This window comes from Muntiacus reevesi, chromosome 3 (assembly GCF_963930625.1).
Source record: "Muntiacus reevesi chromosome 3, mMunRee1.1, whole genome shotgun sequence".
Taxonomy (NCBI): domain Eukaryota; kingdom Metazoa; phylum Chordata; class Mammalia; order Artiodactyla; family Cervidae; genus Muntiacus; species Muntiacus reevesi.
Genome location: NC_089251.1, coordinates 116,684,040 through 116,710,887, shown reverse-complemented (window position 1 = coordinate 116,710,887; position 26,848 = coordinate 116,684,040). Strand labels below are relative to the sequence as shown.

At 46.0% G+C, this 26,848-nt stretch overlaps 1 protein-coding gene across 3 annotated transcripts; it reads left to right on the top strand.

Annotated features, from left to right (window-relative positions):
- The first annotated feature begins 5,247 nt into the window (after window positions 1–5,247).
- On the top strand, window positions 5,248–25,416 carry AK2 (adenylate kinase 2). Of its 3 annotated transcripts, XM_065930337.1 has the most exons (7): window positions 5,253–5,427; window positions 13,885–14,010; window positions 16,283–16,393; window positions 16,524–16,618; window positions 21,110–21,182; window positions 22,352–22,547; window positions 24,538–25,416. In XM_065930337.1, the coding sequence occupies exons 1-7, from the start codon at window positions 5,329–5,331 to the stop codon at window positions 24,540–24,542; spliced, it is 705 nt and encodes a 234-aa protein (XP_065786409.1). In that variant the 5' UTR covers window positions 5,253–5,328; the 3' UTR covers window positions 24,543–25,416. The 3 variants fall into 3 exon arrangements, with proteins under 3 accessions (XP_065786410.1, XP_065786408.1, XP_065786409.1); XM_065930336.1 differs by lacking the exon at window positions 24,538–25,416 and having other exon boundaries at window positions 5,252–5,427; window positions 22,352–22,718; XM_065930338.1 differs by lacking the exons at window positions 16,524–16,618; window positions 22,352–22,547; window positions 24,538–25,416 and having other exon boundaries at window positions 5,248–5,427; window positions 21,110–21,181.
- Window positions 25,417–26,848: the final 1,432 nt, after the last annotated feature.

Sequence of the window (26,848 nt, the reverse complement as noted above, 5' to 3'; positions counted from 1 at the left end):
CCTCCCCTCCAAGAACAGGCCCTGCCACTGTACTTCTCTCTCTCTCAAAGGTCGAAGTCCTGGGCAGAAACATCCCACTAGTCACGCCTGGTCATGTGCTCATTTCCCAGTTGCCAGGAAGGCAAGCAAGATTCTACCCTTTCAGCTCTGTAGGTGAGAGGCTCCTTCTTCCCCAAGCCCTTTGCAGGACAGAATTTCCACAGCATTAAAGAGACGTTCTTCTGCAGAGTACCAAGGTTCCCCTCAACTTTTCATAGTCTCTCTTGCCTCCAGGGCTTTACATACATTCTCCCCCTTTTCCCCTCCCTCTTCTCCAGGCAAATACTCTTCATTCTTTTCTTTTTTGGGCTTCACCAGATATTAGTTGTGTCACACAGGATCTTTCGTTGCGGCATGCAAACTCTTAGTTGCAGCGTGTGGGATCTAGTTCCATGACCAGGGATCGAACCTAGGCCCCCTGCATTGGGAGCATAAAGTCTTAGCCACTGGACCACCAGGAAAGTCCTCCTCCACATTCTTGAGATTTCATGTCTTAGATGTCACTTCCCTTCAAATCTAGGCTAGGTTCTCTCACCCCATTGTGTTTCTGCTGCAGACTGTACTTTCCCCAGCACAGTCTCCATCATCGTGCTGAAATCACCATCTTGTCTTTTTTCCCCACTAGACTGCAAGTTTTATGACTGCTCTCTTCATCCCACCACTGGATCCCTAGCACCCAGCACAATATTGGGCACATAACATATGCCCAACAAATGTATATTGAATGAGTCAATTAAGGAATGAATGAGATGAATTAGTGGCACCACCATCCCCCTAATCACCTGGGACACTGTCATCCCCATCTGGTCTGGTGTCAAGTCCCATTAATTCTACCTGCATACTCCAGTCCCATATTATCTCTCTCCTGGACTTTTACCATAGCTACTTCTGACTTGACATCTGTCACTTCTGCATGCCCAACAGCTCTTCCCTCTTATTTTGGAAACTGTCCTCATTTGTTTTTGAAGAACTACTTCTCCCTTCTTGCAGTCTTGAGGGAACTGTCAGTCAAGGTACTCTCCACCTTTGGCAAGGGGTGAACATGAGATCCAAACCAAGCCAGGACTGTAAATACCAAGTGAAAGGACACAGGTATAGAAGACAGTTGGACTGAGTCATTCCAATCATAGCATCCGTGAGAAACTCTTTGTTGAGTTTGGGGGTAGTACTTGGCAGGTAGAACTTGGTTCTCATCCAAGTTTAGAACCAAAAGAAAGTTACAGAAGTAGGGCAGAGGGAGATCAGAATATCAGCTTTGCTACTGACAAAGTTGCTGGGAACCTACCTTTAGGTCTGATTGACATGTGAGTTTACTAATAGTGAACTCCCAAAATAATCTACTCTACCCAGTCTCAGGCAGTACTGGAATATCATAGTCCTTTCTATGAGGGTCAGACCCTGAGAAATTTAAAACTTTGAGGAAGGGCACAAAAAAACCAAGGTTCTTGTGGGCAGGTAGATCTGAAAGAAGGAGGAAAAGCTGAGTTGAGCTCCATTCATTCTCCCTAAACTCACATCAGATAATTCACTCCTCCTCCTCCCCCTCTGGGGAAGATAGATGGGTGAAGGAGGGAGGCAATAGGCAAGAGTGTTATCTGAAAGAGGTCTCTCCACACGGAAAAAACTGGAGGAGGAAATAAACATTCCCCTCTGCATTGTCCTCTTGTTCCTGATATGTAGATTACCCTAGGCACCTCTGGCTCCTCTCATCCCCAAGGCTCGAAGTTGTACAACTGTATCCTCTGAATTAATTCCTTTCTTTTTTTGCTTAGTATAGTCAAAGTCTGTTTCTGTTGCTTGCACCAAAAGAACATGTCTTAGTTTCCTATTGCTGCTGTTAACAAATTTGGTGGCTTAGAAGAGCACAATAGCCTTCTGATACTGGAGGTCAGAAGTCTGAAATTGGTCTTCTGCGGCTAACATCAAGGTATGGTCAGAAACTGTGCTCCTAATGAGATGGATAAAACTGGAGTCCATTATACAGAGTGAAGTAAACCAGAAAGATAAACATCAATACAGTATACTAACGCATATATATGGAATTTAGAAAGATGGTAATGATAACCCTATATGCAAGACAGAAAAAGAGACACAGATGTATAGAACAGACTTTTGGACTCTATGGGAGAAGGCGAGGGCGGGATGATCTGAGAGAACAGCATCGAAACATGTATATTATCAAGTGTGAAACAGATCGCCAGTCCAGGGTTGGATGCATGAGACAAGTGCTCGGGACTGGTGCACTGAGATGACCCAGAGGGATGGGATGGGGAGGGAGGTGGGAGGGGGGATCGGGATGGGGAACACATGTAAATCAATGACTGATTCATGTCAATGTATGGCAAAAACCACTACAATATTGTAAAGTAATTAACCTCCAACTAATAAAAACAATTGGTAAAAAAAAAAAAGAAAAGAAAAGAAACTGTGTTCCTTTTGGAGGCTCTAGGGGAGCCTGTCTCCCTGCCTTTCCAGCCTAAGAAGCTGCCATCATTCCCTGACTTGTGGTCTGCAGCCAACAATCACACTACTCTGACCTCTGCTCATGTCACCACATCTTCTCTGGCTCTCTTCCTCCCTTTTACCCTTAGAAGGACCTTTGTGATTATATTGGGCCCATCCAGATAATCCAGGATAATCTTTCCATCTCAAAATCCTTAACTTAATCACATCTACAAAGTCTGCTTTGCCAAGTATGGTAACATGATCACAAATTCCCGGGATTAGGGCCTGGATATTTTTGGGGGTATTATTTTGTCTACCACAGAACACTAACAGAAAGATTTCTTAGCCTGTCTTGCATTCATCTCTTTCATTTCCAGTCTTCCTGCAAGTGATCTTTATAAAATGTGAATCTGATCATGACCTAAGAAAATTCCTGATTCCCAAAAACCCACTGAATAAACCCCACAGCACCCCTGACTGTCTTTCACTTCTGGTGGTTTGCTCCAAATGTTCTTTCAGCCTGAAAGGTACCCCACCCCAAAGCCAAGTCCTCAGTAATCTTCAAGATCCCTCTTGCAGAAACCTCCATGATTCCTCTGGCTGGAACCCAGCTGCGCTGTGCGTCTCACATCTCCAGAGACTGTCTTATCACCTGGCAGGGCTGGGTACCGGCCAGTCAGAAGATCTAACCTCTCTGTGCCTTTGTTTCCTCTATTTTAAAAACTGCACATAATAAAGCAGTGACCACATGTATAGTCTGTTGTGAGAATTAAATGAGACAATGGATATAAAGTTTTGAGCACAGTGCTGGCATGCAATTTGGCACACAGTACTCAATAATACGTAGATGATAGCAGCTATTACTAAAATTTAATAGTTGAGTGAAAGAAGAATGAGGTACTCTCTCCTTCCCCTGAGCTGTCAATATTCCCTTTATGATCCTTAGTATGCCCAAAGACTAGGACATTTTAAAAACCTGAATGAATAACCCTGACATTTTGTGTGTTTCTGTGTAATCTTAGCTGTTTTCCTTTCTGGGGGCTCCATCCCTGGCTAGAATCATTGTAGGGATTGATGGTAGAAGGGAAAGGCTGCTCTTATTCCTTCTTGTTCTAGTGCCCTGAGTGCATCAGACCTCTATAAACTCTGATCTTCTTGAAATGACTTTGAGGCAACTAGAGGTTTTCACTCTCACCTTCATGAAGCTTGTGCTCCCTGGGGCATCAGCTTGCGATTCTCAGGGTCAATTATGACTCCACTACTGTATGGCTTTGGGCTGGTCACTGCATATCTTCCTGAAAAATGGGCATAATGGGACTTTCTTGGTGGTCCAGTGGCTAAAACACTGCGTTCCCAAAGCAGGGGGCCCAGGTTCAATCCCTGGTCAAGAAACTAGATCCCACATGCTGCAACTAAGAGTTTGCATGCTGCAACAAAAGATCCCACATGCCGAAACGCCTCAACTAATACCTGTGCAGCCAATTAAATGTTTGGTTTTTAAATGGCATAATCATCACTGCATTCTCTAAGGTCAGGAACCTCAGAAGACAAGTGTAGGCATGAGGAATGAATGTCAACTTCTTTTGTGAGGTAAAATAGAAGAAACCAAGCTGAAGAGATAGGAAATTCATTTCCAGGATGTAGAAAATGACTTGTGAGACTTTCTTAGCAGTCCAGTGGTTAAAACTCTGCCCTTTCACTGCAGGGGCCACGGGTTCAATTCCAGGTTGAGGAACTGAGATCCTGCATGCCACTTGGTGAGGCTAGGGGGAAAAACAGAAAAAGGGGGGAAAAAAGGAAATGAGTTACCATAAGTCTGTGGAGAAACAAAATTGCTTCATAATCACACTCTGGACTAAAGGTCCAAAGGAGCCCTTGAGGTTGATCTTGCCAGGACCTCAGGGGTTGCTTCCTGGAGGGTGTGGATGAAAATTTCACACACCATAAAGCTGTCCAAGAGAAGGACACGTCTTTTGAGAAAAACTCCCTTTTCCTGCTTATTACAGAATTCATTACAGACCTTTTTGAAAATATAAAAATGCACAGAAAAGGGAAGACTGCTCCGTTAATCACACTCTGTACAAAGATCATCGCTTGTAACTATCAAACAAAACTGTGATTTTGTTGTAACTGCAATTTTGTATCCATTTCCCCACTGATTAAATATAGAACAGGGTGAGGGGGTTTCAGTATACAAACCTCTTGCTATTTATTTAACTAAGCTTATTGTTGAACATTTAGGATATTGCCTTTGTTGTTGTTTTTATGTGTTTCAGGTTTGGGGACTGTTGTAAGTGCTATAATTAATATCTTTGTTAAACAAGTCTTTACGTATATCCTAGATTATGTCCTTGGATTTCCTGGAAGTAGAACTGCTAGACCAAAGAGTATTTGATACATATTAGCCAATTTGTCTCCTAAAACTGATTTCACTCATTTGTTCTCCCACGGGCAATTTTATAGGACTTCACTCGGGTTGCCCGTGCCATTAACTGTCAAAAGCCTACCTAGAACCCCGAGGCCGGCCTGTAGGCTTGCTTCACGTTTTCCCGCCCACTCCGCACACCCGCCGCGAGCCCCGTCCCTTCGTTCATGGTGGCCCGCCCTTTCCTACTCCCTCACCGATTCTGCCCAATCAAAAGCAGCTTTCCCCAGTCTGGCTGCGTGGTTGGTAAGCTGAAGTTTCCGTCGCGCTCAGGGGCGGGCGGAGCAGACTGATGGACGTGGCGACGGACCAGTGTGAGCGGCGAGCGAGGCGTGCGTGGCGTGCGTGGCGCGCTGGCCTGGAAGCTCTGGACCTGAGAGGTGTGCGGGCGAGTTGAGCAGTGAGAGCTTTTGGCGGCCATGGCTCCCAACGTGCCCGCGGCCGAACCGGTCCCAGAGTCTCCTAAAGGCATCCGAGCCGTGCTCTTAGGGCCGCCCGGAGCCGGCAAGGGTACCCAGGTGAGCTGCTGAGCCGGGCTTGTCGGTGGAGCCCGTGCAACTCCAAGGTCAGGGCGGCCGAAGGTCCGGTTCGCCCCAGACTCAGGCCGCGCGGGCTGAGGCCTGGACTGGGGGTTCCCTGGCTGGCGTCTGGAGTTCTGGCAGGTGTTTTGGGGAGGGTCCAAGTTGGAGGTCGAGGGAGTCTGAGTTAGAGTTCTTGAGTGCCCCAGGCCTGAGGTGCTGTGTTAGGGGATCTAAGGACTGAGTAGTTTCCTTTAGGGTTTAGAAGCTGAGAAGATTTGAAGGGTAAGGGTGAGCCCTGGGCTGAGGCATGTAGATCGGAACCCGAGTTGGAGACAGGGACTCTAGACTCAGTGCGATTTGACAGTGGATTACCTTCCAGGGTTACGCACCCGGTAGGGGTACGTTTCTGGCATTGACTAATACCTGAAGGCGAAGGAGCATCTCCCGGACTGGGGGGAAAGCGCGAGCTGTCCTGTGCTGATAAGGAGAACTACTCAGAGAAGTGAGGTATGACCTGTTTGAGCCAAGTTAGATGGATGAGAGAGGGTACCTCAATGTACAGGTAAGAAAACAGGCTTGGAGAGGTCAGATGACTTTCCCAAGTTAGTAAAATTGACCTCAAGGAGCCTGGAACCTCAAGGCTCTGCGTGATTGGAGTGAGGTCACTTTCTACTGACTGTGAGGCCTCTCTTGGCACCTGGGACATAATGGGCCCATAGGTCAGGAATGAGATTTATGATCTCAGGATTTGGAAGCCCATAGATTGGATTATTATCCTCCTGGAATTGCCTCCACCCCTCCCAGACCTCAGGATTGTGCTGGTTATTAGGGTCTAAACAGAGAATTCCAGAAAATCTGAGCTCCTAAGGAAATGGGGTTCTGGATGCTGCTCTCTGCCCCCTCCTCTATTCCTAGTCCTTGCAGAGATTGCAAAGTCTGGACAAACAATTTGTCTTACTCTTTCTTGGAACTCTTGCAATACCCAGCACATTTCTTGGCACTTGATGAGGTTACTAGATATGGATGATGCAGAGAAGGGGAGTCTGGGAGGATTCAGTTCATTCCTGTGACTTTGCTTTTCAGCTCTGGCTACTAGGTCAAGAAGGGCTTCCGAAATAGCTCAATGGTAGAGAATCTGCCTGCCAGTGCAGGAGATTTGGGTTTGATCCCTGGATGGGGATGATCCTGTGGAGAAGGAGATGGCAACCCACTCCAGTATTCTTGCCTGAAAAGCCCCATGGACAGAGGACCTGGTGGGCTGCAGTCCATAGGATTGCAAAGAGTTGAACATAACTGAGCATGCATGCACTCAGTCAAGAAAGACCACTTTCCCTTTTCTCTCTCTAGCCAGAGCCAATTTGCCCTTTGAGGCTGACTGTTACCTAATCCCCTTGTCCTTTCACACCGAAGGTTCCTCTTTCCTGTTGCTGCCACCCTCAGTTATTAGGTAACCTCCAGTTAGGTATGTTTAATCCCAAACTCTATGGACTTTTGCTGTGAGTGACCAAAATAAACAAGGTAACTCAAATGCATTGATTTTTTTTCATAGTTCATATTGAAGTTAATAATTTCAGTGGTTATGAAATGGACAGCCCATCTCAGTGCTGAGGCAAGGGCTTGACAGTTTAACAAACTTGTAACTTAGGCCTCCCTGCTGCCAGCTGAAAAATGGAGATAGTACTTACGCATTCAGCATTTCTTGAGCACCAGATATTGGAGGTAGAACAGTAAACAAGACAGAGAAGGTCCTTGTCCCTCTAGACCAAAAGTTGACAGGGGTACTGGAAAATTATATGTCTGTAAAGCACACCTAGATGACTACCTGGCGCACAGTAGGTGTTCACTAGTTGTCGACTCTTTCATCTTAAGTGATAATACATTCCCTCAACCCCCAGCTCAGTTGTATCTCAATGTAAAGGGTGATGTACTCAGGAAGTTTTGGGGGAAATTCTACCTATGAGCTGACTTATAAGGGTGTATATATGATGAGAGTTGGTCAGAGAATGCCTTATGGAAGTCAGGGAGATGTGATTTTAGCTGGGACTTGAAAGGGTAAAATTTACACAAGTTGCTTAACCTCTGTACACCTTTCTTAAAGTATTCGGAACTATAGGGATACTGGCAGTTGTAGTTTTAAGGAGTTAAAACTTCATAAATCAGAGGTTGCAGAGTGGCAGCCTGCAGCAGCTTATAGCCTGCAGACACACCCCAGCTTTTAATTATAAAGAGTTTGAATACACAAAAGACGACAGGATGGTATAATGAGCTCCCAGGTACATATTATCCAGGCCCAGCTACCATCAGCTGGTGGCCATTCCTTCCCCATCCAGTCTCCCTTCACAAATGATTTTAAAGAAGCTCCCAGATATTGTAACATTTCATTTGTAAATATTTCAGTGTGTATCTCTAAAAGACATTCTTTTTTTGTGTGTGGAAAAACATAATGTCCCATAAAAAATAAATAGTAGGAGTAAATGTTTATGTTTCTATTCATTTGCATTTCAAGTCTATTTTATGAGTATTTTAAGTGTTTATGTATTTATTTGACTGCACTGGGTCTTAGTGGCCACACCCAGCATCTTCAGTCTTTAGTTGTGCCATGTGGGATCTTGTTCCCTGACTGAGGGTCGAACCCTGGCCCCTTGCATAGGGAGCTTGGAGTCTTAGCTGCTGGACCACCAGGGAAGACCCTCAAGTCTCTTTCAGTTTACAGGTTGTCCTGTACCTTGAATTAGTACCTAGTACCTACTCAGTAGTTTTTTTCTTCCCACTGGTGCTTCCTTTTACACCTCTATAAACTCAGTGTCTTAGGTATTTAATGTTGGCATGACTGAAATAATTGTTTCCTTTTAAAACTTAGTTTTAACTAAAATAGTTAAACATTTTTAAACTGCCTGCTTTTGCATCAGCATAATGATGTCTAAAATATCTGGACCATATGGGTTTGTTATTTTGTTTAAATAACCTTATTTCCCTGTCTCCCTTTTGGAGTTGGATGTTCCTAGGGTGTGACCAAAAGCACAGACGTGTTTCCTGTTTTCCTCTGCCAACCCCTCTCATAGTTTCTTCCATGTGTCCAGCTGACACCAGTTCTTCACGGTCAGCACGTGTGGGCTGTCAGCTGCCATCTTGCAGATCAGGATTGGTCAGTTATGTCTGTGTGCTAACACAGTGCAGAAGCAAACTCAGTGAGACCCATGTTCTTATTCCCCCTTTTACAACTAGAGAAACTAAAGCCCAAAGAGCTTGTTCTCTGGGTTACAGGGCAAGTAATTGGCTGCTCTTGCTTCTGAAATGACTCTGGAGCTCCTGCTCTTTCTGCTGCCCTGGGTTAGATTTGTCTCCTATCCTGTGCATGTTTTCTTAGGCATGTTCCTTGCTAGAGCTGCAGGATAGCCTTCAAGAGGGTGTAATATTGCAAAATAGTCACCCTTTCCTGGGTTCTGTGACAGACACCCCCCCCATATCCCCCCCCATCTCCCCCACACCTCCCCAGCCAGAGATTTAATCCTTTTAATCCAGATTTAATGTCATCTGATTTAATCTTTCAGCCCTTGGAGGACAGTCCTGTTGTTATCTTTGCCTTTTTACTAATAAACTGAGGCCCAGTCTGTATCTTGCCCTAGGACATAGGTAAAGTAGTGAAGATAGGATTTGAACTTGTGACTGGTTCCTTGAACAGCATTAACATCCTCTTGTTGCTCTCGGTCTAGGTATGGGAGCAGAAACGAGCATAGACGCAAGCAGTGCTTACTACTGCAGAGTGCCACAGGGGAAGTACTGATGAGGGACTGACAACTGCTCGGATAGTTCAGGGTTGGAACAAGGACTGTGATTTGTTGAGGGCTTCCCTGATAGCTCAGTTGGTAAAGAATCCGCCTGCAGTGCAGGAGACCCCAGTTCGATTCCTGGGTCAGAAAGATCTACTGGAGAAGGGATAGGCTACCCACTCCAGTATTCCGGCCTGGAGAATTCCATGGACTGTATAGTCCATGGGGTCGCAAAGAGTTGGACACGACCGAGCCACTTTCACTTGTGATTTGTTGAGAATCTTCTGTTCTTCCTCCTACCCTTCCAGTGAAGAATGTTCCATTCTTTCTCCTACCTACCCACTGATACACCAATTTATAGATGAGGAAATAGTCTCAAAGAATCACTAGCCTGAGGTTACTTGGTCAGTTGAAAGGCAGAGCTGAAATTCAAACACAGGTTTTTGTGCTTTTAAAAGACTTTAATTGAAGTATAATACACACAGAGAAAGGTGCAGACATCTTAAGAGGGCAGCTTGATGAATTTTCACATGTGAACATACTTGTGTAGCTTGTACCCATATCAAGAAGGCCTCCTTGTACTCTCTTACACACACACACACACACATACATACCTTTCCCAAGGACAGCACTAAGGCTTTGGGGGTGGTGGTGGCATGTTTTGTTAGGTAAGTTCCTTGCTAGAGCTGCAGGGTAAAGAAGGCTATTTAGTGTCATGGATAAGAGCTAGGGCTTGACAGCCTTGAGACCAGTTACCAGGTCTGCTGTTACTAACTTTGTGATTTGGAGCAGCTTAGCCTCTGAATTTCATTTGTAAAATGCAGATAAAAATAGTTAACTACCTCCTGTATTTGTTATGTATTATGTGGTTTAGTTGCTAAGTCATGTCTGACTCTTTGCACCCCCATGGACAGTAGCCCACCAGGCTCCTCTGTCCATAGGATTTCCCAGGCAAGAATACTGGAGTCGGTTGCCATTTCCTTCTCCAGTTATGTATTATACATATTGTAAAACAATGCCTGGAAAAATTGCTTGGCATCTTGCAAACACCCAAGTTGATGATTCCTTCTCAGAGGAAGAAAGGATAGTTGGGGAGGTTTTTGGTGAGGGAGAGATGCTCAGAAGTTGACTCTAGAAGGGGGAGGGTAGGACTTGGACCAGTAAGGGGAAGGGAGAGGGTATTCCTGCATAGAGAGGAGCTTGAGCCGAGGTCCGTGGAGATGCTTATGTGTTTGGAAACCAAACACAGAGCAGCCGTTAGCAGTGGTGCAGGGCATCCGGGTAGGGGGCTTGTGGAGGCAAATTTGAGTAGCTTGGGAGATAAAGGAAATTGGTTGGGGAGGACATGGAGCATGTTACTGAGCTATTAGAACTTCTCCCTCGTCCTGGGGGAACGTTGAGGCTTCTGAATGTGTGTGTGTTTTGGGGGGTGGGTGGCGTGTCCAGCAGTATTTTAGATGATTGCAGCTTCATGTGCAGAAGCACTGGAGGTGAAAGTGGGAAAGACTGCACAGACGATGTTGAGGTGAGAAAAGAAGTGTGTGTGCTCAGTCACTCAGTCCGACTCTTTGCGACCCCATGGACTGTAGCTCACCAGACTCCTCTGTCCATGGAATTTTCCAGGCAAGAATACTGGAGGGGTTGCCATTTCCTCCATGGGATCTTCTCAACCCAGGAATCAAACCCGTGTTTCTTACCTCTCCTGCATTAGCGGGTGGATTCTTTACCACTGAGCCACCTGGGAAGCCTCCGAGAAGACAAGTGATCATGATTAAATCAAATCTTGACTATCAGTTTCCCTTTATTTCCCTAAATGCCGGGCACTGTGCTGAATTCTTTTGTGTATATATAATCTTACCAAGTCCCCGTAACAGGTCTGAAAGCCGCTCAATCATACACTTTAAAGATGGGCCTGGCTTTGTATTTTTAGCACATGCCCTAGATGATTGTGATAACACACTGCAGTTGGAGAGTGCTAGCCCCACCATGCTGCCTCCCGTGCTAACAGTTGGAGCCTTTCTGACCCACATTTTCCCGAACCACAGGTTTCTCACACAGGTGAGGTGCCTGTTCCTTGGGCTCGACAGCGGCCCGTGGCTAGTGAGACCTGTGGCTCAGGGCCTCAGCCGCAGCAGAGTATGGCCCAAGGGTCAGCAGCATAGCCAATACTGAGGCACGTTTAAAATCAGATGCTCAGGCCCCACCCTACTGAACTAGAATCTTTATTTCAGCAGCATCCTTAGGTGGTTTGGAGTAGAAAGCATTGCTTTAAAGTATATTGTGAAGTCAGGGGAATATAATACAGCCATTTCATCAGGCTGCTTCTATAGTTTGCAATTAAAGAATAGTGTAAAAAATAAAGACCATGAAGGAGGTCTTCTAATTACTAAATGTTTACAGTGTCTGGGGCTTCCCAGGTGGCGCAGTGGTTAAGAATCTGCCTGGGGGGTCACATAGAGTCAGACACAACTGAGTGAGCACACACGCACAGTGTGTCTGATTTTTGTTGTACTTTATTTCATTTTATCCTCACAACAGCCCTGTGAAGTAGACATTGTCCCCCGTTTAACTGGTGAGGAAACAGATTCTGGTTAAGTAACTAGCCAAAGGTCATACAGCTTTTGGGGGCTGCCAGATTCATGTGCAGATCTGTCTGACTCCTCAGTTCATGCTCTTTGCAGCCCACCACAATGATTCCTGTGCATCCAGCAAAAAATGAAGGCGTTAGTCTTGCTCCATGCCACCCTTTCCCTCTGGGAGTGTTGTTCCACAGAGTTGCAGAGGCCAGTCACCTGGAACAGAACAAAAGTGTCCTGTGATTTGGGGTGATAAAAATACGATGGTAAGGTTCTGTGCTGACAGCGCTTCACTGGTGTTTTGGTTGGTCTCTCCCTTGGAAAAGGCGTGACCTCCAAATTTTCCACCCAAGTTAATTTCAACAACCAAGAAGAAAGATCGCCAGAAAAGCACAGCCTTCTGATTTGTGGTCGCTATGCCATCCCAAAGGACCAGAGACTTTCCATTGCCAGAGGGGCCTGACCTTCATTGCTTTTCTAAAGTGCTGTTTTTAACACCTCACCTGGATTCTGTTTTGCTCGGAAGTTCTTTGCTTGAGCTGAATCAGTCCGTGACTCACAAACCAGCACTTGTTGCACTGAACCCTGTCTATTTAGCTTTTATCATGTGCACCTAAGAAAACTCCTAACAAACTGGTTTGAACAAGGTCCCCACCCTACTTATTTTCTAAGACAGTTGAACCAGAAAGGTAAGTGTTAGGCTTTTGAACTGATTCTATTCCTTTTGAATTCTACGTTCTTTTTTGCCTCTGCAAAACCAGCGTGGAACTGTCCGGGGTCTCTTCCTCTTCTGGTATTCACTCAGTTGTGTAGTCTACTGAACTGTGAACTCTCGTAGGGGACAGAGTCTGTGTCTCCTATTCATCTGTTTCACTGGCTCCCAGCAAGGTTCTTAGAAGAGGCATATGAATGAACATGGAATTAAGGCAGGGGTCACAGTAACAGTTGATGCTTCCTGAGCACTTACAGTGATTCTTCATAATCTCATCAATCCAGTGATACAGGAGATGATAGTACCATCTCCATTTTACCTAGAGGAAATTTAAAATTTACAAAAGTGATAGAGTTTTTCTCAAGTCACATATCCAATCTTGGTGGACCTGGTGTATGAAACCCAGGCAGTCTGACTCTCCAGCCCATGCTTTTAACCAAAAGGCTAGCCTACTAAACCTACTAAGAGCTTACTTCGCCAGGTGCTGTGCTGTTCTAAGTCACTTCAGTCATGTCTGATTCCATGATCCTATGGAATGTAGTCTGCCAGGGTCCTCTGCCCGTGGGATTCTCCAGGCAAAAATGCTGGAGTGGGTTGCCGTTTCCTCTTCTGGGGATCTTCCTGACCCAGGGATCAAACTCACATCTCTTATGTCTCCTGCATTAGCAGGTGGGCCCTTTACCTGCTTGGGAAGCCCCGCTGCTTGTCAGGTGGTCTTCATATATAGCTCATCTGATGCTCACTGCTACCTTTTGAGATAGAGCCTTTGTGCTTTCATTTTAAACAGATTAGAAAACTCTGCGTCTCGAGAGGTTAAGTGATTTGGCCCAGGTAATGCAACTACCTAATGACAGGGAAGGGTAAGATCGCGTCTGCCAGGGGGAAACTTCTGCATCTGGCTCCAACTGCCTCCCATACTAGTGACCACAGTACTTGACATCCACACATCCATTCCTTTGGCAAACACTCATTCAGCATATTACATGCCAGGCATTGTGCCAAGTGCTTTATATATGTGAACTCATTTAAACTTTAGGGCAACTGTATGAAGTGTTGATATTGCTGTTTCTAGTCCCTTCATAATGGGGAAGCTGAGGCTTATGTGTCACTAGTGTGTCTAGTGAAAGCAGTGATAATAGCTGATATTTATGACGATTTTCTGTGCTAGGTGCACTGTTGCAAGTGCCTTCCATATATTATCTCATGTAATTCTTACTGCAACCCTATAATCATAGGTTAGAATATAATGTAAGGTAGTTTTATCCCTGTTACAGGTAAGGAAATTGGCATTTGTGCACACAGCCAATAAGTGGCAGGGTCAGATTCATACCCAGGCAGTCAAACTCCAAGGCCTACGCTGTTAACCGTATCCTGTGTTTTGTCTTCCCCTCCACAGGCACCCAGATTGGCTGAAAACTTCTGTGTCTGCCATTTGGCTACTGGAGACATGCTGAGGGCCATGGTGGCTTCTGGCTCAGAGCTGGGAAAGAAGCTGAAAGCAACTATGGATGCCGGGAAGCTGGTAGGTTCAGTGGGACCAATGAATGTTGATCTTCTCAGCCCCGGTCTGCCCTGCCAGGGTGACCACCAGCCGCATGTAGCTACTGAAATTCATTTTAGTTTAAAGTTAACTTTCTCAGTTTCACTTGCCACATTTCAGGTTTTTGCTATCCAGCACAGATATAGAACTTTTTAATATTTATAATTTTATTTATTTATTTTCGGGTATGTTGCATCATCATTGCTGCACAGGCTCTTCTCTAGTTGTGGCAAGTGGGAGCGGCTCTCCAGTTGCAGTGTGCAGGCTTCTCATTGCGGTGGTTTCTCTTGTGGAGCATGAGCTCCAAGTAGTTGTGGCACTGTGGGCTCAGTAGCTGTGGCTCCCAGGCTCTAGAGCACAGGCTCAGTAGTTGGGGCACATGGGCTTAGTTGCCCCACGGCATGTGGGATCCTCCCGGATCAGGGATCGAACCTGTCTTCTACATTGTCAGGCAGATCACTGAGCCACCAGGGAAGCCCTGGGATAGAACATTTTAATCATTGTAGAAAGTTCTGTCAGACAGCCCAGTGCTGTGGGGTGTTTTAACAAACTGGAACATTATATGAACTTTTATGTTAGCAAGTCTACTTGGTTCATTCTGAATTTATGGCACTGATTTTATTCACAGTATTCTTGAAGTTCCTTTGTGCTGGTGTATTTTGCAATATACGCCTAGTTTTTAGGGCCAGAAACAAAACTGACATCCCTGGACCAGAACTCAAGGGTCCTTCAAGAGAGGACTCAAAAAGGCACAGAGTGCTTTTACTTACTTTTGTGACTGTCTTTTGTGTCTCTTAACAGAGGGGTTGCTTGGCAGTTAACAAAAGTATCCTTCTTATTTGGAGACTATAATAGCATTTTCTCTTGTTTTTAGTCCAGTTGATCTGATAGGAGAAGTACAATTTGTTATCCACTATATCGTTTTTGGTTAGTGTGTGTGCTAAGTTGCTTCAGTAGTATCTGACTCTGTGCGACCATATGGACTGTAGCCTGCCAGACTCCTCTGTCCATGGAGTTCTCCAGGCAAGAATACTGCATTGCCATCCCCTCCTCCAGGGAATCTTTCCAATCCCAGGATCGAACCCCCGTCTCTTATGTCTCCTACATTGGCAGGCGGATTCTTTACCACTAGCACCATCCGGGTGCCAGAGCTTAATCGTAACTGAGTTTTTCTGGGACTTGGTCTTGGGAAGAATCATTTGCCTCTGGTCTTTACATATCTTAGTATGTTGGTTAGGGCACATGCTGGGCTGAGTTACTTCCTGCCAGGCTGTGAGATTTTGGAGCTAGGGTAGCTCTACCGATGCGCCTACTGCCCCTTTATTTCTAGCTTTCCCTTCATGTGAGTGAGGCTGTCAGTCACTGCTGAGAGCTCAGTATTTTGGACTTTGGACCTTGATAGAAGATCCTGTACTGAGAAAAAAATGGGATGTGGCAATGAGATTACTTATCTCTAGCCTTCACTTAGTCGCAGAGCTTATACTTTGTCCCCAAGTTCACAGCTGGTCCCAGAAGATAAGAGCATTAGCTGCCAAAATGGGCAGCCTTCACTTTAGCACTGGCAGGGACCTTTTCTTCCAGTGCTAACCCAGGAGGAAAACCAGTTTTTGAAAGCCAGAGAGGATCTTTACTAGGGTTTTCAGAGAGGCTCAGAGGGTGTTGGGCTGGCTCCTTGGTTCTGACCCAGTCTTATCAGGTCAGTAAACTCTGTTGCTTCATGTCCAAGGTGGCCTGGGTCACTTTACTGTTAGCCTAATCAAAATTGTGAAACAGGTTAAGTTGGTGCCTTTTGACATTTTGGTGAACCCTCATTCTCTCCTGGAGCCTTCCTCAGGTGGTCTCTCAGCCGTATACCCTCACTATCTTGTGTCTAGAGGATAGCTATTTGCTGAGAAGCTGTTATCTGATGGTTAGGACTCTGACGAATAGCCAGAGAGGCCTTTGGGACCTAAGACTTGAAGGTCTCTGGGTGGGGTGACAGGCCCTGGAATCCTCTTTCCTCTCCCAGATTACTGGGACACAGGAGAGTCTCAAGGGAAGAGAATGCATGTGTGGCAACTACAGAAATAATCATGAAACTGAATCTTCCAAAGGGAGCCACTCCATAGGTGCTCTGATTTTTGCTTCTTTGAGATCAAGAACCTGTTTAGTAATCAGGCTATACAGACACAGACTTGTAACCCTGGAGTTGGGCTAATGCCACCTAGTTAATGGATATAATAACCCCAACAACTGTTTTGTTCTTAACTTCCAGGTGAGCGATGAAATGGTCGTGGAGCTCATTGAAAAGAATTTGGAGACCCCTCCATGCAAAAATGGTTTTCTTCTAGATGGTTTCCCTCGGACCGTGAGGCAGGCAGAAATGGTGAGTGACTTTGTTTTTTATCACCAAGGCAGGAAAGCAAATCCTGGCCCTTTTATCTCTTTATTCGTTTGAGGGAAATGGGTCTTATCAAGCTCTGGTAGCTTAGGTGGGCCACATGCTCTTTTTACAGCTTGATGACCTCATGGAGAAGAGGAAAGAGAAGCTTGATTCTGTGATTGAGTTCAGCATCCCAGACTCTCTGCTCATCCGGAGAATCACAGGAAGGTATTTGTCCCCTGAATGTCCCTTCTTTTCATGCTTCCTCAGAGCTTTGGCAGACCACGGGAACTGCTCTGGCCTAATCCCAGCCACGAAGCTTAGTGCCATTTCCACGTGGATTGATCTTGTTTGGTGACATGGGATGGGGATGTGGAAAGAAGAGCAAGGGATCCGAAGTCCAGCAGCAGCTCAGTCCTGTCACCTTTTAACTCTGACCCTAGGCAAGTTTCTTAACCTCTCTAAGGCTGTATCCTTATGTTGCATGGGGTTAATAGTACCTGCTTCAAGGAACCATTGTGCATGGTAGATAGCATGTTGTGCATAGTTCAGAACCTTGCTCACGTGGGTGCTTAAGAAATACTAAATTCCTTACATGTGTATCTGCATTTTAGTGCTTTTTAAGTTTGATTTCAGTTGGAGTTACCACACCTTGCTGTAGGCTTTTTATCTGTTATAAAAATAGTAGGACCATCTTCACAGAGTTTAAAAAATTGAAGAAAATTTTGTTCATGGTACAGCCAGCTTAGCAACAAACACTAATTTATTTCTGTGTTTTGTTTTAAAGTGCTGACTTCTCTATGGGAGTTAACATTGAACACAAACGCTTCTGCTTCTGACAAGTGGCTCTTAACCCTTGCACCATCACTCTACATCTGCCTTGTGCTGCCTTCCAGAGATACCTGGGAAGCTTCCAACTACTAATAGACCCTCCTGTTCTTGTCTTGATTATAGACCATAGCTAATTTTTATCCCTTAGTCATTTTATTTACTTTTTAGAAAATTCATCTATTTGTCTATTACTGTACCAATAGTACACTTTATTTCTAAAGGTTTTTTTTATGTGTATGTGGACCATTTTTAAAGTCTTTTATTGAATTTGTTACAATATTGTTTCTGTTTTATGATTTTGGCCACAAAGCATGTGGAATCTTAGCTCCCCCGCCAGGGGTAGAAACCATGCCCCTTGCATTGGAAGGCAAAGTCTTAACCACTGGACCGCCAGGGGAAGTCCCGCTTTAGTCATTTTAATGGAATCTCAGGAAGGTGGTCAGCTTTCCATCTTGAACCAGACTCCTGTGGCCATTATTTTTCATTGCTGCATGTTATTTCACAGTAGATGAACCATCATTTACTTCATTATTCCCTAGTTGTTGTGTATTTGTGTTTCTTCTCGTTGTCTACTGTCACACTGATGCCCTGACCATTGTAGTACATGTAAGTTGTGTAATTAGGGGTACTTTTTCATTATAAATGTACTACTTTTATACATTTATAAAGTATAAACGTATACTTCTATACATTTATGAAAGTTGAGCATTTCCCCCATGTGTCTGCAGTTGGTGTCTTTAAGGAGAGAGGCAGCAGAATAAGTGTTAGAGGTGTTCTGGAAGGCGGTGTTAGATACAGGGGAATGCACCTTGTATTAATTTCCTTTTCAAATGTCCAGATTTCATATTTCCAGCTATCACATAGGCTCCTTCAGTGCAGATTTTTTGTTTCTTTGCACTGGCACGGAATAGGCAAAGTTGATACAGTCCAAGAAGCAGTAGGGTTGATAGGAAGGGACATCACCAGGGCTGGGGTCCCAGACATTGCAAAGTAAATGTTAACAGAACTAGCTGACACAAGGGACCTTTGATCTGATTGGCCCAGCTTCCTAAGTGCCTGCTTTGTTCACAGCACAGCTCTGGGAGCAAGGGACCAAGAGAGGATATACCAGTGCCCATCTCTGACCTCAGAGTGTCCACAAACCCTACAGGAAACCTGGGCTGTTTAGTGCAGTAGGTCCAGTAAGAGAGCCTGCGGGCAGAGAGGGAAGGTTGGCTACAAGAGAGACATAAAGTGAGACTTGACCTTCTTGGATAGAGAGGATTTTCTTGAGGCTTTCCCAGAAGGAAGTAGAGGCAAGAATGTCCAGAGCTGGAGAAATGGCCTGGCAGCCTGGGTGGTAGAATGAGTGAGGTTGGGAAGGTGCAAGGCCTGCCAAGGAGCAGAGAGGGTAGACCTGCCTGAGTCAGGAGTCATGAGATGTTCTTAAGCCACTAGGTGCTGCAGCGAGTACAGCATTGTAAGAATATTGGCTTGGTCCTGGTATACAGGCTCCATTGAGGGAAAGAAGAAACAGACAAGGACCCCACCAAGGAGCCTCGTGTGATCCAGCTGTGGAGTGACGAGGCTGAAGTTGGCTGGTGGGGAACTAAGAGATTCGGAGAACAAACTACAGAATTGTAGAGGGCGAAAGCGGGAAGGCTCAGTCTCCTGGTTTGGAAGTGAGTGCTTTCCTCACAGAGGAGGAAACAGAACAGGTCAGACTGTGTGAAAGTGCTTTCCCAAGTCCATTTGTATGTATGTCAGTGGCAGAACTAGCACCAAAAGCCTGCTTTCTGCCTCATCGTCCACTGTGCTGATGGTTACCAGAAAAGGAGTCAGGAACTAACCAGTTTAATATGGATCTTATCTGACACAATAAGGACCCCACTGTAAATGTCTTCTGAATTGACTCAGGCCTCACTTCTAATAATTTTATGGACGATTATTTTATTCCTTGCCATAAGTATGACTGGTGGGTTTTGTTTTAACCTGTTCGGTGTTGGCTCTCTGGTTTCTTTGGTTTCTTATGTCTTATGCCATTGCCATTCTCTGGATGAGAACACAGGTGTCTGAAGTATCACAGCCAAGGCTGTAGCATCCCAGCTTGGCCCCCCACATCTTCACCTCCAGGCCAGGCTCAGTGGCTCTAAGAGCGGTTTTGGTTGGTCCTTGAGACCAGTCCCATTTTAAGAACTTGGAAATTGGTTTCTTTTCTCTCCTAGGGAATGAGTCTTGCATTCTTCTTAAAATGATATTTGGGGGTGGAGGAGGAGCAGTGTGTTTATACATAACTGGAAGGCTGAGGGAATCTGAGAGTGAGCAAGAGCTGATGTAGTGACATGGAGAGGAGAGAGTTGTGTTTGTTGCAGTCTGGCTGCTATATGCCCTGTGCTATGCAGAAGGTGACGAATCATGGTCCAGGGACTTCCCTGCTGTTCCAGTGGTTAAGACTTCATGCTTGGGGGCCATGGGTTCAGATCCTGGTTGAAGAATTAAGATCCCACATGCTGCTAGGTTCGCTAGAAAAAAAGAAACATGGTCTCCATCTCATGCCCCCAGCCCTTCCCAAAGAGAAAGCTGTAGCCGAGCCCCAGCTCCTGCTCTTCCTCTCTCTGGGTCTGCCAGTGGGCGTCATTTCCAGTGAATGCACCAGAGGAACCCCTCCAGCAACTCAAGTAAAGAAAGGCTCAGCCTTGGGCTGTGTGATTACAATCACTTGTCCCCAACCACCTTATTCTATAAATGGAGCCCTTGGCCCCCAAAAGTATGCAGTTACGAAAGCACAGTGCTGCATTTTGCAAATTTGTGTGGCTTCAGAAGTCTGACCCAAACTTTCCCAACTGATGTGCTGAAATACTGACCCTCTCTTCCACCAGAGCAAGCACGCTGAGTACTTTCTGTGCCTGCCAAGAGGTAGAAAATTTTGGGAAGCTCTGGTCTAACAGACTTCATGAGGAGAGCCACCATAAGTTAAACAGGCAGATCTTGGTTGGCATAGAATTGGGAGACCACGGGAACTCGAGAGGGCCCCAGCTGCAGAGCAGCATTTGGCCTGCCTCCTTCCCTTCTTAGATTTCGGGGCTCCTGTGGTGTGGCCACTGCCAGCCATGAGCATGGGCTTTTTGCTTAAGGGGACAAGGCAGAGAGGCAGCTGCTACCTTCATATCCTGTGCCAGATAAAAGCTGCTTCTTGAGCTCTTTGTTCTGTGACTTAATGTGTCAGTTTTCTTGACACCTTGAGTATTGCCCTCTAATGGCTGGGCTCTCTGTGGTCACAGAGGTGTGCGGTATTGTCTGGTGGCATCTGCGTCCATAGCACATGCTTTTCCTATAGCGCCTTTCTTGTTTTTTTTTTTCTTTTTTTTTTTTCACCTTTCATGTTTTTTACCCAAAGTAGGTTAGAAAATAAGGGTAGTCTCTCTGTCCTCTGTCCACCATGGCAGGTTATCCAACTCTCTGTTAAAGGATTACCACATCTATTGTAGTTACTTATTTCCACGTTTGTCTCCCTCTCTACATTAAGCGCTGTTTGTGACCAGGGATCTTGACTCACTTCTCTGTAGCCCCTGGATACAGCTCAAGATCTGAACTGGACTAGGCAGTTAGTCAGCACTTGTTGAATGAACAGGTGAATACATGGGTGGCTGTGTGAGACCCATGGGACACACAGCCTACAGGCTGTCATGCCAGCCGCCAGCCAGCCAGACACTTATTTTAATGTTGGGTCAGAAGAGAAAAGATACTCACTCTGGTATAAGCCCAGTTATTTTCCTAAGCAAGGGATGCCTGTAACTGGTTTCTCTGCTGGATTAAAGGCGTTGCATCCAGCTTCTCTGTCTGTGCCTGTGGTCTTGGAGACCCCTGGAGTTCCAGCAGCCTGATTGATGTTCGTTTGCTGTCTTGCAGACTGATTCACCCCCAGAGTGGCCGCTCGTACCACGAGGAGTTCAACCCCCCAAAGGAACCAATGAAAGATGATGTATGTAAATTCAGGATGGAAAATGTCCTTTTCTTTCCTTCTTTCTTACTTCATTTTTTCTTGTTTTTTTCTTCCTTTTGTTCTTCCCATCTTCCCTCTATTCCTGCCAGCATCACTAAACTATGAGAACTATCACTGTCACGTAAATCACATGGACTGTGGCTCATCTTTAGAGGTACCTCCAGGTGATTTATTGCTTGACCTTGAGGTAGCCACCAGTGCCAGCTACTTGATGGTGCCCAGTTTGTACCTGTTTTGTCCAGAGCAGCCCCTTCCTGGCATCATGGGAACCTCAATGGTGAACTAATCAGGAGAAGGCTGCTTGGAAGCCCGAATTAAAGCCAGGGTTGGGAGGACAGGACTGAAGAGAGGTTTGTTGACCAGCCCCGCTTCAGAAGAATATTCTCTCTCCCTAATGACTCTACTGTGCTCTCCAGATTCCAGAAGAACTTGGCCAGGTTAACACTGCCAAGTTCCTGTGACAGTCTTCAATTGTTTGCAGATGTAAAAAGGAGAGTCTCATACATAGTCGCTATAATATTTGCCATAAATAATTCATTTCATCTGTTTTAGAACATGCAGGCCACAACAGAATGAATTTCCTGGACTTAACCTTTGTCAAATGAGACAAGTTCATCAGGTCATACAAGTTTCAAAGCCATCTGTCAGCTTTGTCATATTTCAGAGTTGCAGTGTTATCACTCAGCATCCCCTCCCTCACTTGCCACTTTTAGAATGTTGATGGCCTGGTAAAAAAAACTGAGGCAGTTAAGATCATAATTGCTACTGCAGCTCTGATTTTGATGTATGCTCCTGATCTCAGGGGCCTCTGTCTTTCTTGTTTCTGATCCTCGAAATGTTTGTCCTGGAAGCTGAACAGCCTGAGCACCAGCTATGAGAGAAAGACATTGCCCATCGCCTCCCTCAGCCCTGTTCTCACAGTTGCTGTTTCAGGCTCCCCAATTTCTCTGGACCAGGTGGTCTGCTCCTGGGACCAGCTCGCTGGGAATAGTGAAGGTCTTCATAGTTCTCTATTGAAGGAGGTCTAGATTGTCTGTCTTTCCCTGTGATGGACTTTGGGATCAGACAGCATCTCAGATCTGCATCTGGCCTTAGATTAGGAGACGTTGCCGAGTCCCAGCCTTTCATTGCCCTCTTCTTGTTCTCAGATCACTGGGGAACCCTTGATCCGCCGATCAGACGATAATGAGAAGGCCTTGAAAATCCGTCTAGAGGCCTACCACACTCAAACCACCCCGCTGGTGGAGTACTACAGTAAACGAGGGATCCACTCTGCCATCGATGCCTCGCAGACCCCTGACGTCGTGTTTGCAAGCATCCTAGCAGCCTTCTCCAAAGCCACATGTAAAGACTTGGTTATGTTTATTTAATGTCGGGTCCAAAAAGGAATTTCTTTCTTCTTACTTTCCTTGTTGAACGAGTGGGTGGGAATGGCAGAGTAGGCAGAGAGAAGCTTCCTCAGGCCAGCAAGAATATCATTTGATGTATTGATTAAAAAAGCACTTGCTTCATGTACCTTTGGCGTGTGTGCAAGTCTCATCTCATCTGTGTATGTGTGTGTGTGTGCGTGCATACGTGTGTCAGTATGTGTACACTCTCACACTTCCTAAGTTATAGGAGAGACTGTTTACTTCTTTAGCCGTACTCTTTATTTTCAACCAAAATAAACTAACCAGCCAGACAAGTTACCGGGTATTTTTCCATCTCCAGCAGCTAATTAGAAGTCCTAGGTCACGTGCGGTCAGGCAGGGCTACAGTTCCTGATGGCAGGCTGTTGGCCAGAAATTCCACTTGTTTTCTCACCCATAATGAAAAGTCAGCGGGTCAGTGTGTGGAAAGGGATCATTAATTTTTTCCCCCTAAACAGGAATGAAAAGGCACTTACTTTATAGATTCCAGAAATTACTGGGAGAGGGTATCATCATAGAAAGAGCCTGGCCAAGTTGAATTATTTTTGTGATCTGCACCATGGTTCTGTAAAGTAGGAATCATTTGGTTGCTGGGTTGAATACTAAATTGATGCCAAAGAATTAAACCAGGTGAAAGGTCCTCTTGAATTCAGACTATCTTCTGAGCATCCAAGCTGGGCATCTGAGAGCAGCCAGTCCACTTCCCCAAAAACAGCAGGATAGATTTGTCTTTATTTTTAATGTTTACTCTGTTTCCAAGTGTGAACAAAATGGTGATTTGAGGATCATTTGGGGATCATGTTGATTAGAATTTATTCAAGCCCAGTCTCTACAGGATATGAAATCAGATATATCTCTTTTGAACTCAACCCTCTCCCTTCCATATCCAGTCCTTCACCCCTTATGTCATGACGGTGGTGGCCACAGTCTCCCCAAGAAAGGACCACCCCCAAAATAAGATCACGTACGGCAGTAACCAACTTTTCTTCCTAACCTCAGCTCCCGGCTCTTAGGCATTTCCTGAGGTCCACGCTGTGCCTTTTGGTCTCTGGTTTGATCTGTGGCAAACAGAGGAATTAATAGACTGCTATGAGGGACCACAAAAACAGCAGGCTCTGGAAAAACCATTAAAAAGTCAGTGACAGGTCCAGTAAAGAATGCCACCTGCCCAGGGTACTCTGCTGCCTCAGTGCAGTGGCCTCAGAAGTGCCCAGCCCCCACCTGACCTGAGCTCTCCTGCTGTCTGTGGGACCACCAGAGGGCCTGTCCTCTGTCCGCCTGGAAACTGGCTGCGGTACGTGGCCATCTGTGTCCCTCTGTGTCTGCTGGCTCTGCTCTGCCTGGTTTCCCTGGCTGGAAGCTAACTCCACCCATGCTTAACGGAAACCCAGTCTGGCATGGGATGTTTCTGGGAAGCACATGACTTCTGAGAATGGACTAGGAAGGGGAGTGAAATCAAAACTGTCTGCTGTGTCTGCCGGGATCTGGGCTGCTTCTCTGGGTGAGGTGACCTCATGAATCTTAGAGTTGACTCCCCTTCGACTGGGGACAGTGGCAGGCACTTGGCCTCAAAGTTGAGGTCCTTGAATGATTGCTGATAGAGTGTGCATGATCCTTGCTCAAATATTTGTCATCCGTCCATGTGCATTCACACGTGCACACACATACTTGTGTTATTTGGGCTGCCAGTGGGAAAAGGAAGGTCGTCGGGGGTGCATCTGTCCTTTTGGGGGTGGGTAGAATTCAATTTTTGCTTCGCTTAATTCCAGAGACTTAACCTCAGCAGGCATGAGAGCTTTCACCTGGCAGAGAAATGTCCAGTGTTTAATGCATTTGGTTGCTGGGGTGTGCATGCCAACCTTCTCTGATGTTTGCTTGGTTTTTAAACACCCATTTTGTTTTCTCTTGTCTCCTCTTTATTTCAGCCTAGTAACAGAAGGCCAGGCGAGACTGCACCAGTACTCATCACCCCACGGCATGATCTCTGCTCCTAGGTGCTGGGCAGAGGGAGGGGCGGTCAGGGTAAGGATGGGGCGGGAGGAGCGGCGAGGGCCCAAGACGGGGAGAGGAGCTGTGCTGCCGTGAAGCAATTTCTTTTACATGGAGTAGGACTCTTAAAAGTATAAGCAAAGGGAAAAATTAATTTTTTAAAACACTTGATTGGAGGGTATAAATAGAAACAAGGAGATGCAGTATTATTTCTAAGGAATCATGTTTTCATTTACTTTGGACTGGTGACAACTGGACAGGTCTCAGTGCCCAGAGACCTCAGCTTTTATCAGAACCTCATGCCAGCCCAGGAATGCAGGAAATCACACTATTGTCCTGTCTGCCCCATAGCTTGGAACAGGGCAGGAGTTGATTACTAATCCTGGTTACCCATACCATGAGATCAGAACGTCATCTCCACACATGAAAGAGACATGGAGTGTGTTCCTGGGGGCAGCATCTCAACAAATCCGGCTTACTGGAGTCATGGGGCAGCCTGGTGTCCCTCCCTTCCATACTCACTGCTGATTTACCAGCCCACCTGCCCTCATGGGTGAGCCCTCGGCAGCCACCCAGCATACGCCACAGTCCGGCACTCTTGCCTTCCTCCATTCACATTATGTGAAAGGACTCTTTTTAATGAATGAGCAAGTGTCCTAAGCAACATTATCCAAAGACTGCCCTTTCCATCCTCAAATCCTATGACCGGGATCACTCTACAACACTGTGATGTATTATTTTCAATGAGGTGCCTTTCTTAACTGTCCAAATGCTGCCTTGTTTGGCCCCTAAATAAAGTGTGTTAAAAGTTTGTATCCCCTGTTGTGGCATTTTTTAAGGAGATGTGGGCTAGTAAAGTGACGCTAAATTCTGGATCTGACTTGGAATCCCTTTCTTTGGGTCACTACAAGTCGTGAGAAGGCAGGAAGGTCCAAGTGTGTGTTCATAAGAAGAGTTGCTCCCTCTTGGCCTTCAGCTCATCTGCAGGGTTTTCTTGAGCCCAAGGACAAGGCCGCTGGGGCCAGAGGAGACAGTGCTGTGCTTGGGGTTCAGGAATGTACATCAAAGGGTCCAGTGGTTAAGACTACCTGCCAATGCAGGGGACACTGGTTCGTTCCCGGGTCTGGGAAGATCCCACATGCCGCAGGCCACCTAGACCCATGTACCACAGCTTCTGAGCCTGTGCTCCACGACAAGAGAAGCCACCGCAGTGAGAAGCCAGCGCATCATAACCAGAGAGTAACCCGTGCTCTCCGCAACTGAAGAAAGCCTACGGGCAGCAACAAAGACCCAGCACAGCCAAAAGTTGATAAACATTTTTTAATAAGAGGCTAGTGATGCTACCTTCTCAGACTCATTTGCTAGTAAATGAAGTTTATAAAAAGAAGGTTTCTACTTGGTACCTTGCATGGAACAGACGCTGGATAAATGCTAGCAGAATCCAAGGATACATAGAAAAATAACCTGCTTCCTGCCAGGGTGGATGATCGTTAAGCAAACAGTTGTCCGAAGCCTAGAAAGCCAGTGCTTCTAATCCCTAAGCCAGATTTTTGGCTGCCTTTTCAGCTGCCTCTTTAATACCCTTGGTTGCTTCTTCGTAAATCCATTTCTTCCCCTGCAAAAAGGAGCTTAAATCATTTGTCCAAACTGAAGCTCTTGTGCTTTTTGAAAGGCCTGTCTTTGCACTAGGGTTTCCGAGAAGCGACTTCTGTTCCTGAAAGCAGCTGGAGCTGACCTGGAAGCATCATCCTCCAGGCAGGCATTCTTGCTCTGAAGAGAGGCAGGACTGTTTATGGTGTCCGAACTCCTGCTCCTTCTTCTGCTCTACCACGTCCCCCGCCTCTGCAGGGTCATTCTCAGGTGATTTATTTGCCCTGATCTTTTCACTCCCAGAGTATTTAAATGTCCCATGAAAATTTTCTTCCGTTCCCTTGATCATCATGCAACAAACTGGGGGAAATCTTTGTCAGAGCAGCCTGGGAGGATACGTGGTATGGGTGGAAAGGATAAACTGGAAGAAGACCAGGTGAGCTCTTGCTCGCTCACGCCTTTGGGCTTGGCCTCCTCTCTGGAAACCGAGATTGGATGAAGAGTCCCCACCGCTTCTGGAAGGCTGACATGTCAGGTGCTGTGCAGCAGCCCCACACCCACGACCTTGCTTGACCTCTCCCCAGCCCCCGCAAAACACCCTAGCTGGTTGGCGCTGTCTTCTGTCACCGGGGAGGAGACCAGGCCTCAGCAGTGGTC